Genomic DNA, 16,070 nt, shown 5'->3' on the forward strand with positions numbered 1-16,070 from the left:
ACGTCGAATGCACTAAAGAGTTCAGGTTTATACTCCTTTGATAATTATTTCACATCCACGATAAGTATCTGCCAGCTACGGTATTTTTTATTTATTTAATCTGTGTCATGTTACATTTTATTCCTAGAAGCCAGGGACAGCAAGGGACCGAGATTCCGGAAGTCTACGAAAGAAATTGTTGCTCGGCAATGGGGCAGTATTTTAGCTTTTAAAAATTTAAACGAACAAATTCTCTACAAATCATTTTATAATAATTAATAGAATATGGTTATAACAAATTCGTTATTTTTGACCAACTTGATTATATCGGCCTGCAATTTCTAGCTACATTTATTCCTAGCTCCATCTAGTATAGCATTTCGATACCAAATATTCTTCCATTGTCTTTATTTTTAATCTGTATTTATAACATTTGGATGAAAATATTAATATTGGAAGAAAGTTTTAGAAACTTTCACACACTATGTATTAAATCTTATACGAAAAATATTTAAACCAAAATATTAATGAATAACCATTTAAGTAATTATGAGAAAACAATATTCAATAGTCAATAAAACATTTTTTAATCTGTCCATGCTTTTTGTTGACAGCGCCATCTTTAAGTATCAATTGTGTACTATGTTGTACTGTGAGTAAAACAGTTCTTAAAATTCGAGTCATTTGTTGCTTAATTTCTTAAATTTATCAAAAGAATCGTAAATCTTGATCTTATAATTACGAAAATAATAATTTATGTATAGAATTGCAACAGTTCACTTGTTGTTACGGTCATAACTAAGTTAAAATTGATATATTCATATTTGCCGCCTTTTTGCGGCGGCGTTTCAGCCATTTTGTGAACCCCGCGACAGGAAGTGAGTGTTATAGGTGCTACGCAGGCGCAAATTGACCTTTCGGTTGAAGAACCCGTCGGTCACATGTGAGTGTCGATAAATATCTTAGTTTTATCGTGAATCCTTTATAAATAGTTGTCATTACTGTTTTCGTAAGTATTTTCTATGGTGAATATAATTTTGTGCATATACGGCGTTACCGCAGTGTGAATTTTGTGTAATTTACGAAAAGGTGATGTGCCGCGGCGCCGGCACGTTTGTCAAATCGCTATTTTTTTTTCGTTATCTCCGGATTTGGAATAAAGATCAAGTTCACATTCTGTCCAGTTTCTTACGTGATTATATTGGTGTTTAGGTGAATTAACGGTTTGTGGTTTTATATTTTCTTGTGTTGGTTCTGTAGAAGACATGGTCAAGATGTCTCTCGTGTACCACATGTTCGGGCACCACACTATCCACTCCGAGTCGTCACCATTACCTTTTGCCAAGCCAGATTTCATTCAGTAACTTTTGTTTTATCGTGTTGTCCCTATATTTTCAACAACATTTGTGACCATAAGGTCGATGTCAAGTACATCCTCCTACAAAGGCTTTTCTTCGCACCTCGATAGGTGGGGTTAGGTCTTGTCAAAATTTTCATAAACATACGTATAACCAAGTTTAGTATCTTTATTCGTGTTGTGTATATTTGCTGTCGATAGGTTATGGTATTTATAGTTTTGTGACTTGACAATTTTGGTGTTGGAACTGCATTTATAATGAGTGCTACCTAAAAAAATTGCATGACTCATAAAAATTGCAGTAAACAGTGATTATTGCAATACTGTGACTTTGCAGAACATAATTTCTTTGTTCTTACTACAATATACAATTTTAGTGTCAATACTTACAGTTTTATGGGCTTCGAAAGTGCCTGACTGATATTTTGAATCATGAAAATTATATTACATTTATTGCTTGTCTATTGAGTGGCTTTTGTTGTAATTTTTTTTAACCCTGGTGATATTGAACTTATTATCTTTTCTAGACTGTTATAATGAAGCCTGACCAGCTGATTTATATGCAAAATTTTCTTTATTTCTTATGCTGGAAGAATAAAGATCATGAAACTTGATTGAGAAGTAAATAATTTACATATTGTTTATCAGTTTTATGGATCTAGGTGACATGCCAAAAACACATTGTGTTGAAATAACCTCACAACTGCCATATTTTTTGTCATGTTTATTCATACTTGTTACAACAGCTTCGTTGAATATCAGGTTACGTTAATAATTTATGGTTACCATTTGTACCAACCATATCTCAGGCTATTTTGCAAATGTTTTAGTCCTGTATTACTGATTGTCTTGCATGTTTTATAGAAAATAATGATGCGAAACCTTTTTCTTCCAATTAGAATTTGTTCAAGATTCCCCTAGTCAGTTCTGTTTCAGTTCTTTTTGTATCTGAGCCCATAGAGTCGCGAACTCGGTGCTATACTGTGTTCGTGCTGAGGGTACTCGGACAGCATATACCAGGCCCGACTATGCGTCTAATACCACTACTGTGGCTTTAGATCACCGTCCAGGGGCACATTTGTTACAAAAGTTTGCTTTTTTGATGTGATATATTAGTATTGTGTGTATCAATATTGTGTCTTAAAGCTTTAGGCTTTTGTGGATAACACATAAGCAGTTTGCAGAGATTGCAGCAACTGGTTATCTTTGGTCTTCTTTACCTAGTGTCAATGGATTTAGGTTCTATCTATTGAGTGTTAGTTTAACCCTAATATGTTTTGTACAGGAACAAATCTATTTTGATCTGATTTTCTTCCAAGATGCTCCAACAGAAATGTTAAGTTGCAGTCAGCTGTTATCAACATAAAATGACATCATTCCCTGATAAGCTGGCATTTCTTCTTGTCTTAACATTGACCAATAGAGAGGCTAAGTTTACTGTTTTTCTTTATTATCGAGTTACATTTTTATAGTGTCATGTCATAAGTAAAACACGTCTTTTAAACATATGGCAGCAAAGCTTAGCCACTAGTCACATTTAGAAAGTGACAACAAGCAAGTCTGTGTAAAATGGCACATTTATTATCATTAAGGGGTCACCTAAAAGACCTTTGTAATCATCTCCTATTTACAAAAATCAGTCTTTTTTTACAAAATTGGCAATATTTTAACTAATGCCAAAAAGTAGTTTTCACTTTTCTCAAATGTACGAGTTCATTGACATGCGAGTCAATGAACTGTGCCAATTTTTTTTCGTCACCTGAGTGTGAATCACATTGAACTGTGAATGCCAAGGCTTCATTGGTTAGTGAGGCTGTTTTATCTACTGCCAGTTATTAATACAGGTTGAGTAATGATATTTGGCCTCTTTGGAGGTTAAGTGAGTTAGTAGTTGAGTGAAGTTTGAGAAAGGTGGTTTAATTGATATTATTTCTTAAGTAAGTTGGTTGTTTTTGTGGTTATATTTGAAGGTTTTTCAGGTGACTAGGTTTTGATTTTAGTTTTTAGGTGATGTGTTGAGCTAAGATGATAGTTTTACGGTATTCTAGTTTGTCACTAATGTTGCTTTTTGGCTTTATAGCCAAAGTTATTCAAGAGTCATAGTGTTGTTTACTTTAAGTTTGAAGGATTCTTGATATTTTATGACAACTTTAAAGTCATTTAAATGATCTCTTGACATTTTGACTGATTTTTGATTTCCCTAATTTACCAGATCACTCCTGACCTGAAAACTCAGCACAAACACAATGGCTGACATTGAGGACACACACTTCGAGACCGGGGACTCCGGTGCCTCCGCCACCTTCCCTATGCAGTGCTCGGCTCTGCGCAAAAACGGATTCGTCATGTTGAAGGGCCGCCCCTGCAAAATCGTTGAAATGTCCACCTCTAAGACCGGCAAGCACGGTCACGCCAAAGTTCACTTGGTCGGAATTGACATCTTCAACGGCAAGAAGTGAGTATATTTTTCTGTACTATTGACATCGGCTCATCTATGCAGCTATGTAATGAAACACGTGGTTCACTTTCATTGGCTTCAACGATTTCGCGTTTTGTTTGTTGTCTAATAATCCTACAAAACCTCGTAAAAATCTCTTGGCGTTTAAAATAGAATAGGTAAATATTCGGTAAAGACGAATAATAATATATTTTTTTAACTCGGACAACTCTACTAGTTGCTAGCAAGGATTACCATCATCCAATTTCGTGTCTTGCGTCTATCGGCTTCTGAAAGATACTGTTTACCAAATAATGAGGAAAATAATTTTGTGTGTAAATGAAACTGAAACGCATTCCTACACACTATATACAAAAACCATTTTCCCTGTAATATAAAACATTGTATTATTTCAGCAGTAGTTTTGATAAACAGCTTTAGTGTTATTTTATTCCCTGTTTGACAAAATTCTACGTTTTATTGGTCGCGTATCGTCAAAATGAAGCCATACAAAAGCAATAACCAATTATTATCTACTTAGAAGTTCCTGTAGAAACCGCAAGCCGATAGCCGAGCCCATAGAGTCGCGAACTCGGTGCTATACTGTGTTCGTGCTGAGGGTACTCGGACAGCATATACCAGGCTCGACTATGCGTCTAATACCACTACTGTGGCTTTAGATCACCGTCCAGGGGCACATTTAACTCAATTTATATAGAAATGTAGGCTTAAACACCACTAGTTTCGCAATTTTTTTTACGAATTATAATTAGTATTACATCTTACAAATAACTTAATCTCTGCCGGTATCTGAAAAACGAACAGTAGTTGGAATTTCATCAGTCTAAGAGAAATACTAATAAAGTTACTAAAATCAAGGGTAAATAAGAAACAGAAGTTTATGGAGTTAATTTACTACTGCATTATGAAAAGAAGTCCGGCAAGAACGCCATTGTTCCAATAAATCTTTCTATATTCATAAAATTATGAATATTTGAACAGTCTCAAAGGTCTCACAGTTGCCCGTGTCCCACGCTAGCCTGACGTATAACTTAATCTTATCGATTTTTTAAGAATAACAGTGTTACTATGTTGTAGCTAAAACACTCTTGACCTTATGTGTGTTATCGTTTATAAATACATGACATTTCGCTAATAATCAAATAGCAGTATTGTTTTTCAACCTTTATGAAATAGCGTGGATTAACTGCCAGCGATGTGACCTAATTTGTAATATGTCACGAGCGATTTTTAACGATTCTAACAAGCTTAAACTGAAAATGAAGCTACATTTTCACCGGCCCAACGTTCCGTCGATATTGGAAAATAAATAAGTTAGTGTATCGAGCGAGTGCGCTACACCGAACTAATTAATAGCTACGTTCACATCATTATTTCGATCCTCTATGTATTTTAAAGACTCGACTATTTATTTCGCGCCTTGTATTGCGTATTGAAAGATACAAAGAAACCAGACACTTTTAAAAAAAGTTCGCAAATCAACATATTAACATGGAAACCTGTTTGTGTACTCAGATACGAGGATATCTGTCCTTCCACTCACAATATGGACGTGCCGCACGTGAAGCGTGAGGACTACCAGTTGACTGACATCTCTGACGATGGCTACCTCACCCTGATGGCTGACAACGGTGACTTGCGTGAGGACCTCAAGATCCCCGACGGAGACCTCGGCTCCCAGCTGCGCTCCGATTTCGATAGCGGCAAAGAGCTTCTCGTAAGTATATGAACCCCCTCACTTTGTTTTACCAAAATCCACGTGTAAACGTCAACCTACTATTACAGAATCTCTTGCACCTCGTTGCGTATTTATCATACAGATAAATAGGGTTGTGGTAACCGTTTAAGATATTCATTGAATTTTACCGATTTGTCGGCCAAAACCGTTCGGACAAAGAATTCGTGCTACCTTGGACATTTTTCACACTAAAGTTGTTTATTCAAGCACCAGATGTTTTCTTAGTATTTCACTCAAACAACATTGTTACGTTTACGATACTACGCCGTTAGATTAATCTATTATCGCGTGTGTCGCAGATGAACCATTTATTAGTCTCAAAGTTCAGTACGTTAATAGAAAAATCGCAATTTCATGACCACTTGGAACCTTTTTACACCGACGATCGGATATCTGATACTTGACCTTTCGATCCCTTTGTGTTTTCCCTTTTACAGTTTTATCCAATTAACCTCGTTGTTGAAACCTTCAAGTTTTATAGAAATAAAAAAGGAATTGCTATTACTTGTAGATATTTTTTACTCAAGTGACGTTATATAATATTGTAATCGGATTAATCTTCAAAGATGACAGTTTATAACCTAATTAATATAAACTCTTCAATGTAGCGGTGAATAGTAACTGTTTAAAAGCATGTCTGCGATGTTATTTCGCAGTTTATTTGGCATTTCTCCGCATATATTATGTCGGTTTAACACGATACTTGGAATTCGGTCACACCAACACATGGTAGGTTACGAAAATTAACTGCAATCATAATCCTTAATGAATATAATTATGATTTATTTTTAGGGTATGGCAATTTAATACCGTAACGATAAGACTTAATCGCGGATTATGACTTTTAAGACATCGATCATATTTTGATTTATTTCTTTTACAAAATATTTTTTTACTTACTGAATTTTTTTTCAATTACTTATTAACTGAGCTTGTAATGTCTAAGGTCAGCTTGCATATTTTCGAGTATAGAGTCTCTGATGCATTATTATAATGCGTTGGTGCTAAATCCACTCGTAGATGAAATCTCCGCCCCTTACCTGGGCTAGCATTCTTGCCAGTCATATGGACAGTGGGTTAAGAGTACATGACAAAAACATAATTTTGTAATAGCCAGCGTGGTGGACTCAAGGCCTAACCCCTCCCTTATTAAGGGAAGAGACCTTTGCCCAGCAGTGAGACGTTAATGGGTTAAATTTATTAATTATTGTAGTTAGGTAGTGTTTTCATAATTCTGTACGATTTATTTTCATGTATGTACACAATCCTTTTACAAATAGAACAGTAGTGTAAGGCAACTGTCGTCGTTAGCATATAAAATTTACATTAGCCGAGTGTCGTATCGATCAATACGATCTACTCATTATTCACATTTTTAATTCAGTATGCTGCTGGTGTCATTGTCGCCGGTGACATTATTATCAAATCGCAATGATAAATAAATTCTTACTTTGATAAGACAAGGTCTGAATTTGTTGATGGATAATCCGTTATATAATTTGAATGTATGTCAATAAGAGTCTCACGTGGTACATTGGCATTTAGGCAACAGTCAAATAAAAATATGTTCCCTTTCAAGTGTTTTGATGAAGGGCATACTAGTGAAATACATGACATTGAAACAAGCAAATTTGTAGTGAATATAAATATGTCACCTACAATTCCAAGTTCGTTGCAATGAATTATGCTAATATGTAAAACGACATGTAATTTTGTCGCATTTGAACATTTCGTATTGGCGTCATATTGCGGGTGTCCTAATGCGGTCAAACAGGCGTGTAGCCAGACCTAAACATGATTAATAGTGCTAGGTTTAATACCATTTATTACCAAACGATATACCTAGTTCTCAAACCCCGAATCTGACTACATGTTTTCATGTGAATTCTCTAACGTTTTGTTAACAGTAACTAACCTTGTCTATTGTATTGTTTCAGTGCACCGTGCTGAAGTCTTGTGGTGAGGAGTGTGTGATCGCAGTCAAGGCAAACACAGCTCTCGACAAATAAACCAACTCAGCATTTATAGGGATATACATACATATAATTTTTTTACAATCAACAGCTCTTACATAAATGTAAAACATAATACTATGTATAATTTAACATAAAATATTATGGCGCGGCGCGGTGCTGGCGTGCACTCGTCCACACACACCACGCGGGGGCACATCAAACGTATACGGCAGTAATCTGAACCACAGTTGATAATGCGGTCCTGTTGTTTTAAGGATAAGATTCTAGGGGAATGTGTCTGTTCCGATCGTCGGGCCCCTAGTCGTTATACTGAGAACTGGTCGCACTCGTCACAGTCACGCGGTGTTTGCGTCAGTTCCCAGTGTAGTGAGTTGTTGGTTGACCAGCATTGTTGGTTCTGTGTTGATTACTGCCCACGGGTTAGATGAATGTATTGAAATAGCCCGAGTGCGGGACGCATCTACATAATTTATTTATACATAAGCGAGCAGTACCCCCGAGTGCGTGCGTGTGGCGGGCGCGATGGCGGCGCGTCCGACCGGCCGGAACTTCACGTTTGTTTTTGTTTTGTTTGTTCTCTTTTCGCTTACGACGTCTTTAAACGTTAAATTACGTTGCGCTCCGCGAGCCGCCGAACGTTTGTTGATCGACATCGGTGTGGTGAAATTCCCCGTGGTGGATATTATAAATGTTTTACAACGGTTAATAACCCGACAAAGAGATGGACGCAAACTTGAAGTTATTATCATATTTTAATGCTAAATTAATTAATACATATAAAAAATCGAGAAAATGCGCAAAAAAATAGAAATAAAGAAAAATTCTTGAATGTGGTGTGTGATTGATTAGTCCTCTACTTGGGCGCCGTCCCCTTCATGTGTAACACTTGCCATCTGTTCAAATACTTCACACCTCACAGTGGGTGCATTCCATGGCGTGCAGCGCTCTGCTCCTCTCGTTAACCGTGACGTGCTAAATCGATGAAGACTGACTTGAAATGTCTCCTGAGAATTAATATCTACAGGCGAGACTGACGATGCATTTTGTAGAAGAAATAGTTGATTTTTTTATTGTAAAATTGTGCTCATCTAGGCCTTTCCTTGCTCTCTTTATTTGCTCATTTGAACACATGAGATGTTACACATAATCGAGTGGCTTACGATTGCCTAAATTCCATGATTTTAATGTAGTGTTTGCAACAGCCACTCTGTAGCAAGTGTTGCCTTCAAGGGCTGTATAGGGTAACCATTCATTTGTATGTTAGTGGACTTATCAATATTCTGTTAACATCAGATTGTCAAAGACGATATGATATACGAAAATTAATGTAAGAATGTAAGGTAAGGCCCTATAGGAGAGATATTTTTTTATGCATTCAAAATTCGTACATCGCAGGTTGTAGACTAAAAGTTTAGGCTGTTTATGACTAACAGTTTTGTTCTCTGTACATTTTTTTTCGAAATTGCATAATCGTTATTGTTGGTAAAGTTTTTATACTTAGCAGCTTGTAATCAGGTTTTTATTTTATAAAAAAAAACCTAAGGTATATATGTAAAGACATCGGGAGGTGTAAAATAAAATACTTTAGTAAAAAGGTAACTTTTCTTTCTGTAAAGATAAGCTGTTGTATCCCAATGGAACCTTGAATCGATGTATTCCTTCCTTGTTGGATATATCTGTAATATCCGATGCTTAGAATAGCGTTTGCGAACTAAATGTGAATTTATTCATAACCATATAGAATTAATTAATTGGTGCACCTATAAGTTATTATTAGGAATTGATTCTCTTGCACACATGGTCTGTTTGCTTCATTAGATCCCGTAGTTTCTGTGAGACAAGCTATAACATCGGAGCCGGGCATGGTCGTGCGAGCTTTGTGTATCATGACGCAATGCCATTCCTGTGTATAGCTTGTAGTTGAAATATTTGCGTTGTACAAGTACGGTCGACTGCTAGGTCGTTATCATAAGACCTTGTGGAGAAGAGATGGTTGAAAATTGTAATGATCCAAGTAATCTGCGGATTTTAATTTAGGAAACTTAAAATTATTTTTTATATTGGGGCGTAGGTCAAGTCGAATAACTAATGTGAACGGTATTTAGTGCTAAAGTTCTGTATATACGTAAGATTGGATAGACCGATGGATAAAGGACACTAGTTTGAAAAGTATTCCAATAACCCACTCTTGATGCAGTTGTACATGTTTGTCATGTTATGTGAACAAGCTGTACCGAATTTAATACCAACGGCCAATAATAAATGTAAAGCAGTAATAAGTACCTATTTAACAGTCTGTCGAATTAAATCTGTACAAAATGAAATATCGTGAGTTTGTGATTCATAGTTTAGCTACCCTTTATGTAGATTTTTCGTTTGCTAGTTTTTGTTTTTTAGTTTTCATTTTTGTTTTATACCCCTTTTAGTTATTTACATAGAATAAGTGAGTTACTTTTAAAATGTGTTTATATGAAATATTGGTCAATTCGTGGAATTACACATTTCTACGGAAAGGAATTACCTTAACGATGGCTATGCAACTTAGGTTGCCAACAAAACAACTAAACGACTTCTAAGGTAGGTACGAGATTCCGGATCAGCTGAACCCATTTATATGGCTGCAAGTTTTATACGTAAGTATATATGAAGAATAGGTATACATAAGTAGGAGTAACACATTGAAGAGCTTGGTTTCCTTTTATACCATTAGATAGGAGGGTTCATTGTGATAAGAACACTCATAAAAACGATCACACACCCGTTCGAGGATTAGACGTACACGTTTGTAGAAGTACATTTATAATATTAGCGATTCTCGTTGCCCTTGTCCTCCTAGGGCTAAGGTTAGCTTTCCTTATTGATTGGTTTACGTATAGGTAAATTTCTACAACAATCATTAGGTACTTGAAAGACACTTCGCTCATTTGGAGCGACAGTGACGTATCTGCAAAAAAATGCAAAACTGACTTAAGTATACCAAAATGATCCCCATAGTCTGTCTATGACTATGGGGATCATTTTGGTATACTTAGGTCAGTTTGTCTGTCTATGACTATGGGGATCATTTTGGTATACTTAGGTCAGTTTTGCATTTTTTTGCAGATACGTCACTGTCGCTCCAAATGAGCGACTTGTCTAGATTATGATTACAAGTACACAAACAATCATGGGCAAAATACTTCAATAGTACCTAGGCGTTCCACAGTTCCATCAGCCAGTGCCAAGGTCCGGAGAACGACAGAATTAATCTAATAAGCGTTGTAGGGTTTAGACTCTCGCCTTCTATTTCGTCAGAACTGATCGATGGCAGGATAGTAAGAAAAGCACCTGAAGGAAAAGTTATCGCTTTATTGGTAATTCCATAAAATTAAAGGTAGGTTGTTTGCTCACAACCACGCACTGGAAGCGGCTGCAGGGTGAATCCAGCCTAAACCGATCACCTATTTGTTGGTAAAAAATATTTGCTGTTTATTTCTTAAAAATAAACAGCTATCACTATTATAGTCTTGTACTAGTGGTTTGCCCGTGATAAACTGAGTCGTGAGCAAGGACTAGCAGATACGAAATAAAACAGTATGTACATAAAATCGTATTTTTAATACAAATTACAGCTCATCATCCTCATCATCACTGTCCGAAGAGATATCTATAATTAAAATTGGCTCATCGTCATCAATTGCAGCACATACATAATCGTCTCTTAAACTTTTTAACAAGTGACCTTTTGGCTCTTCCTTAATCTCAGACTTTAACTTAACAGTTCTTGGTATATTTTGTGAATTTCTTTCTTCATTACAATTAGATGAAGCTCCTAAATCATTATCTATTGATTCCATTTTAACACAAGTTTCCAACTTGATAGTAGAAGTATTTTCTTCGGTTTTTATATTTACATTATTATTTGTTACATCTTTATCTACCTCTTCTTTAATTTTATAATTTAACGTAGAATTTTCTGAAGGTGAATCTGTTTTATCAAAATTATCAATACTGCTATTATTCTCCTTCTTAATATTTTCAGTTTCTGGTGATTCAGATTCCTGACAATCGGTCGCTTCCTGTTTGTCAGTAGCATCATTAACTTTCACATTATTATCTGCATTAGAACAACCATTAAGTGCATTAATTGCTTTAGAAGCCGCATCGTAATCAACAATGCCGTTTAAATTTGATAAGACTCTCGTAGCAAGGGGTTTTTGTTCATTACCATTATTTGCTTTATTCCCAGCTTCTATTCTAGTTATATCTTGATGAATATTTCGCAATATTTCATCTCTGAGGTTCCTTATTGTTATGTCTTTTATGACTGGTACATTTTCATCTTTTACAACAGTGGCAGGCGCATCAATCTTCTTCAATTGTTCTCTCAAGCTCTGTATAGTCGCATCTTTTAGTTCTTGCAGCGTTTGGTCTTTATCATTTACAACCTCATTTTTCACTTCTATTTCTGAATCTGAATCTATTTCAATTACTTCTCCCAAATTTTCTTTCTCAGTTTTTATTTGCGTATTTGTCTCATTTTCTAAATCAATCTTTGGTGTATCAATTTCCGTGGTTCTTTTATCGTTTTGTATTTCTGTTTCATTAACTTTTTTAGGGAGCATTGGTGTTTCAAAATCACTGCCACTGTCGGAATCATGGAATGCTCTAAGTTCTACCATATTATCTATTCTAGCATTCATCACGTCCGTCTTTTGGGGTTCGTCATCCAACAGAACATACCTGGAAAGACAAATCAATGTGATTATTATAGGTTTGTGGATAAAAAAAAACGATTGTTCGACCCAATATGTAGCTTCTAGTGTAATGTAACTTCCTGTAAGTTAGTACTGGCTTTTAGAAAATTTATAAATTGTGTATTTACGACTCAAAAGTACAAGCATTAATTCGATTCATACATAAAATCACGCCATTTTTCAAAAGGGGTAGGCAATGACCAAAGTACGCCACTTGGTACGATCCTTACAAACTTCTCTTGCCTCATTCAAAGCCATAGATCTTGTCATACAGGATTCAATAAGAGATTTCGCACCTAATACAAAACGTGTACTCACACAGAACCTTAAAAATCGTTTATCAATGTACCTAAATATTATATGTAATGTACTCACTCATTAATAATTTTATTCTCATTAGCTTCCGCAATTCGTTTGTTTTGTTCGAGTCGTGCTTGCAGTTCAGCGTCCTTGTCCGCGGGGTCTTCATCAGACATACCCTCGTTCTGCTCGCTAGCTAGGCTCATAAGGTCCCGGTATTCTCTCTGCTGGCGCCGGACGCGTAATGCTTTGCAGCATTGAGTGAATATCGCGAGCGCTGGAACATAACACACATTTTGTCGTTAACTTGAATATCATAAAAGAACAATCAATATTATGAGAAAGCAGTTATTTTTAATGTAGATTTATTTATTGTCAAGGTTTGTGTTAAGTATGTTAAAGATTTTTCGGACCATTCTAATATTTGTTGTGTGAGAAAACCGAAGTCACGAACTCTGCGCGCACTGGTTAACAAATTAACCTGCGCACCGAATAGTTGGTATGGTCAATGGTCAACCTAGTGTCAGTAGTGATACAAGCCGTAACAAAAGTGAAAGGGCTTTGACATGACTTAGCGGCTGTTATCTTAGTAAACAACATCCGGGACCTACGTTTTACGTGCCTTCCGAAGCACGGGGACGCAAATACAACTAAGCAGAGATATACCTTCTTTCATAATTTGCTGCCTAGTTAAACCAAGATTCTCTTCTACATTAGCCTGTTCGACACAAGTGATAACATCATTGAAATCCGGAGGCTGTACTACGCCCGTACTGTCCGTAGTCTCATTGAGTAGTTTCTCCAGTCTTCTGACAGGACCCTCCGGGTGGCCCTTGGCTACTTGTAGATGCACCCTGTGACGCCGCATGATCTCTTCTGTACTCCCATACATCTTTTCACACAACTCCTTGTATAACCCCACTATCATCGCCTTCATTCTGTAAATGTAGTTAAATTTATATAAATCTAATTAAAATTAACTAATCTGCTTGTCTTATAGATTTTTTGTAATCTTTAGTATACTCAATATCCTATTACTCACAGCTATTTAATGCTGTTATTATTTTATTATTTAAGTTTCCTGAAAAGCATCCAGATAATGGATGGATGAATGTACGTTTATTTGTTTGTTAATCTTTCACGAAAAAGATACGGACCGGATTATAATAAAAAATGGTATCCTGACAGCTCACCTAAATTAACACAGGGAACTTTTACCCTAAGGAATCTTTTCCCGCCGACATAGTTACAGTTACAAGCTAGTAAATAGATAAAATAATAGTAGCAAGGTAACGTACCTATCAGCCTGTACATACGGCGATGTCTTAGAGTCTAGATCCACTTCTCGTAATTCAAAATCCCTAAGTTTCACTTTCAGCGTAGCAATTCTAGCTTTGATAAGAGTAATTGCTTTATCTTCTTCATGTGGTGCAATACTATTAACTGGGACTAACAAATCATATTCCGAATCGCCCTCTGACTTCACAGTATTCTCCTTGTTAGAGCATCTATCTTCAGAACTGCGGGATTCAGGAACAACAACTATGTCATCGTAATCATGATCAATGTTTATTGTTGATGGAGCATTATCAGATTTAACAAAAACAACACCACTTTCATCCAATCTTGCATTATATTTCTCTTTTTGTTGTCCACATTCACCACGTATAGTGACCATATTTAATTCATGCTCACGAGTGATAGTTTCCATGATAGTACTAACTCTCCTTTTTTTGAATGCTTGCACATTACGTTGCTTTTCAGGAGTGACTGACTGAACAAATACTTTGTTAGGAGGAATTTTCTTTCTTAATTTACCTGAAAATGTATTTTCAACTTAAAAAAACAACTTTATTTGTTTTTTTAAAAGACTATGCACTAAGATTTGTTATCGTGTCGCGAGAACTTTTACGAACAACGGATAAAAAGTATAACTGGCGAACCCACAACTTCCCCATGCAATGGAGCAGCAGTCAAAAGTTAATAAAAATTAACTGCTAAGCAAGGAATTAAATAACCAAGTTAAATACAAACCTTTAAACTTTTTCTCGCTAGCCGCTAACCCTGGTAATTTAATTTTACCAGAAAACCTTCCGCACTGCAGATCATTATACAATGATTTTATGTGGTTAAATTTATTGTCTGGATCGTATCTAAATTTCTCCAAATACAATTTGAGTAAATGTGTTAAGTCTTTGGTTCCCTTTATTTCACTATCCAACTTTTTATAAAGAGGTAGTAGTGTTTTCCTCACTTGCGTCTTCAAACTTGTGTTTTCACATCTTAATACTATTTTATCCATAAGTGCATCATTTTTGTTCAGAAAAGCTAATAACTTTTGCTCTTCAGTTTCTTTCCTTGTTTTTACTTCATCAGGAACATTTGGTACAAATTCTTCATGTATGTCAATGGTGAGTTTACTAGAGCATGTTTTCTTTTTAACTTTGGGTTTTTCATCATTAATTTCTATGCAATCTTCGCCTGTAGTGTCAGTTTCTAAAGCATCTTTTACTTGCGTTTTGTCATCAACATTTATTGTTTCTATAGTGGGTTCCAGCTGAAAAAAGTAGTAGATTAATAATTACACTAAGAGGTCTAAAATATTTATTTAAGGAGGTCTAACAGGTTGTTCTCATTTGATAACAGTATTAATTAATTAAGTTTATCAATCAATGTCTTATTAATGTAGCTGCAATTTTACATTTACACTATGGGTAGGTATATGGATTTCATTTAAATGCATACCTATATGAAATCACACCTCCTTCCTTTAGTGATAGGCAGAGACCAGGGATTATTATTTATCTTATTTAATTTAAACTTAAAATATAAGTATAACAAACAATTATTTTAAAAGTGGACCGTAACAGTGTACTTAGGAACTGGTATGATCGAATTACGTGCCTTTAATAATAAAACCACAGATGTGAGGACATTGTGTAAAAAGTAAATATTCAGAAAAAGCAAAATAAATAAATATCCAGAGATGCGGCGAGTGGTGTTCTTTAATTTCTACGTACAACACCTGGAGAACAAGACGTAAATTATCTAAGAACTTAATACATGTTTTTAAAGAGCGATAAAAAAAAATTGCATTTTGAATGCAGAACATACCATAATAACATCGTCGTCGTCGTCTTCCAGAGAAATTACGTCCATTTGGTTAAATTCTAACTTACGATTACCTAGTTACAGTTAAATAGAGAGATTAAAATTAGTTTCATTAATAAATACACAAAATAGGTAAATCAAAAGTACTCATAATATTGGTCGACAATCGAGACATTCGACAATCTGATTCTGTTCTGAGTTCTGACTTTGACAAGTGACAGGCTGTGTCTTCTGTCTGACGTAAAGATTAAAATTGTAGCCATTCCCGACAGTATCAAGTGAAAATCAAATTCGATTGGTTCAAACAAATGACAAATCGCAGTTTTAAATTTTAAACCAGTGCATGATTGCTGGTGGCTTAAAGTGATAATAGAATTGTTTGATGCAGATTATTTTTATTTTAAACCAGTGTTTG

The 16,070-nt window shown here is 35.5% G+C and overlaps 2 protein-coding genes across 3 annotated transcripts; one reads left to right on the plus strand and one right to left on the minus strand.

The window, feature by feature from the left end:
- Positions 1–817: 817 nt before the first annotated feature.
- On the plus strand, positions 818–8,061 carry eEF5 (eukaryotic translation elongation factor 5). 2 transcript variants are annotated; one of them, XM_076124316.1, is made up of 4 exons: positions 818–922; positions 3,549–3,791; positions 5,310–5,511; positions 7,470–8,061. In XM_076124316.1, exons 2-4 carry the CDS (start codon positions 3,583–3,585, stop codon positions 7,539–7,541), a joined length of 483 nt encoding a protein of 160 aa, XP_075980431.1. In that variant the 5' UTR covers positions 818–922; positions 3,549–3,582; the 3' UTR covers positions 7,542–8,061. The 2 variants fall into 2 exon arrangements, with proteins under 2 accessions (XP_075980431.1, XP_075980432.1); XM_076124317.1 differs by having other exon boundaries at positions 872–988.
- A 3,027-nt stretch (positions 8,062–11,088) lies between these two features.
- Positions 11,089–15,849, minus strand: LOC142979425 (uncharacterized). The gene is made up of 6 exons (XM_076124315.1): positions 15,659–15,849; positions 14,579–15,101; positions 13,843–14,362; positions 13,211–13,482; positions 12,620–12,821; positions 11,089–12,230 (listed from the first exon to the last, which is right to left on the minus strand). The coding sequence occupies exons 1-6, from the start codon at positions 15,701–15,703 to the stop codon at positions 11,114–11,116; spliced, it is 2,679 nt and encodes an 892-aa protein (XP_075980430.1). The 5' UTR covers positions 15,704–15,849; the 3' UTR covers positions 11,089–11,113.
- Positions 15,850–16,070: the final 221 nt, after the last annotated feature.

The sequence above is a fragment of the Anticarsia gemmatalis genome, chromosome 16 (genome assembly GCF_050436995.1).
Source record: "Anticarsia gemmatalis isolate Benzon Research Colony breed Stoneville strain chromosome 16, ilAntGemm2 primary, whole genome shotgun sequence".
Classification (NCBI taxonomy): Eukaryota; Metazoa; Arthropoda; class Insecta; order Lepidoptera; family Erebidae; genus Anticarsia; species Anticarsia gemmatalis.

Bases quoted from the DNA above. Each gene is read 5' to 3' on its own strand.
- eEF5 (XM_076124316.1), top strand. From the start codon at position 3,583: ATGGCTGACATTGAGGACACACACTTCGAGACCGGGGACTCCGGTGCC. The intron at 3,792-5,309 runs GTGAGTATATTT...TTGTGTACTCAG, and splicing joins GACATCTTCAACGGCAAGAA to ATACGAGGATATCTGTCCTT. The intron at 5,512-7,469 runs GTAAGTATATGA...GTATTGTTTCAG, and splicing joins ATAGCGGCAAAGAGCTTCTC to TGCACCGTGCTGAAGTCTTG.
- LOC142979425 (XM_076124315.1), bottom strand. From the start codon at position 15,703: ATGGACGTAATTTCTCTGGAAGACGACGACGACGATGTTATTATG. The intron at 15,102-15,658 runs GTATGTTCTGCA...TACTTTTTTCAG, and splicing joins ACGACGACGATGTTATTATG to CTGGAACCCACTATAGAAAC. The intron at 14,363-14,578 runs GTTTGTATTTAA...ATACATTTTCAG, and splicing joins TAGCGAGAAAAAGTTTAAAG to GTAAATTAAGAAAGAAAATT.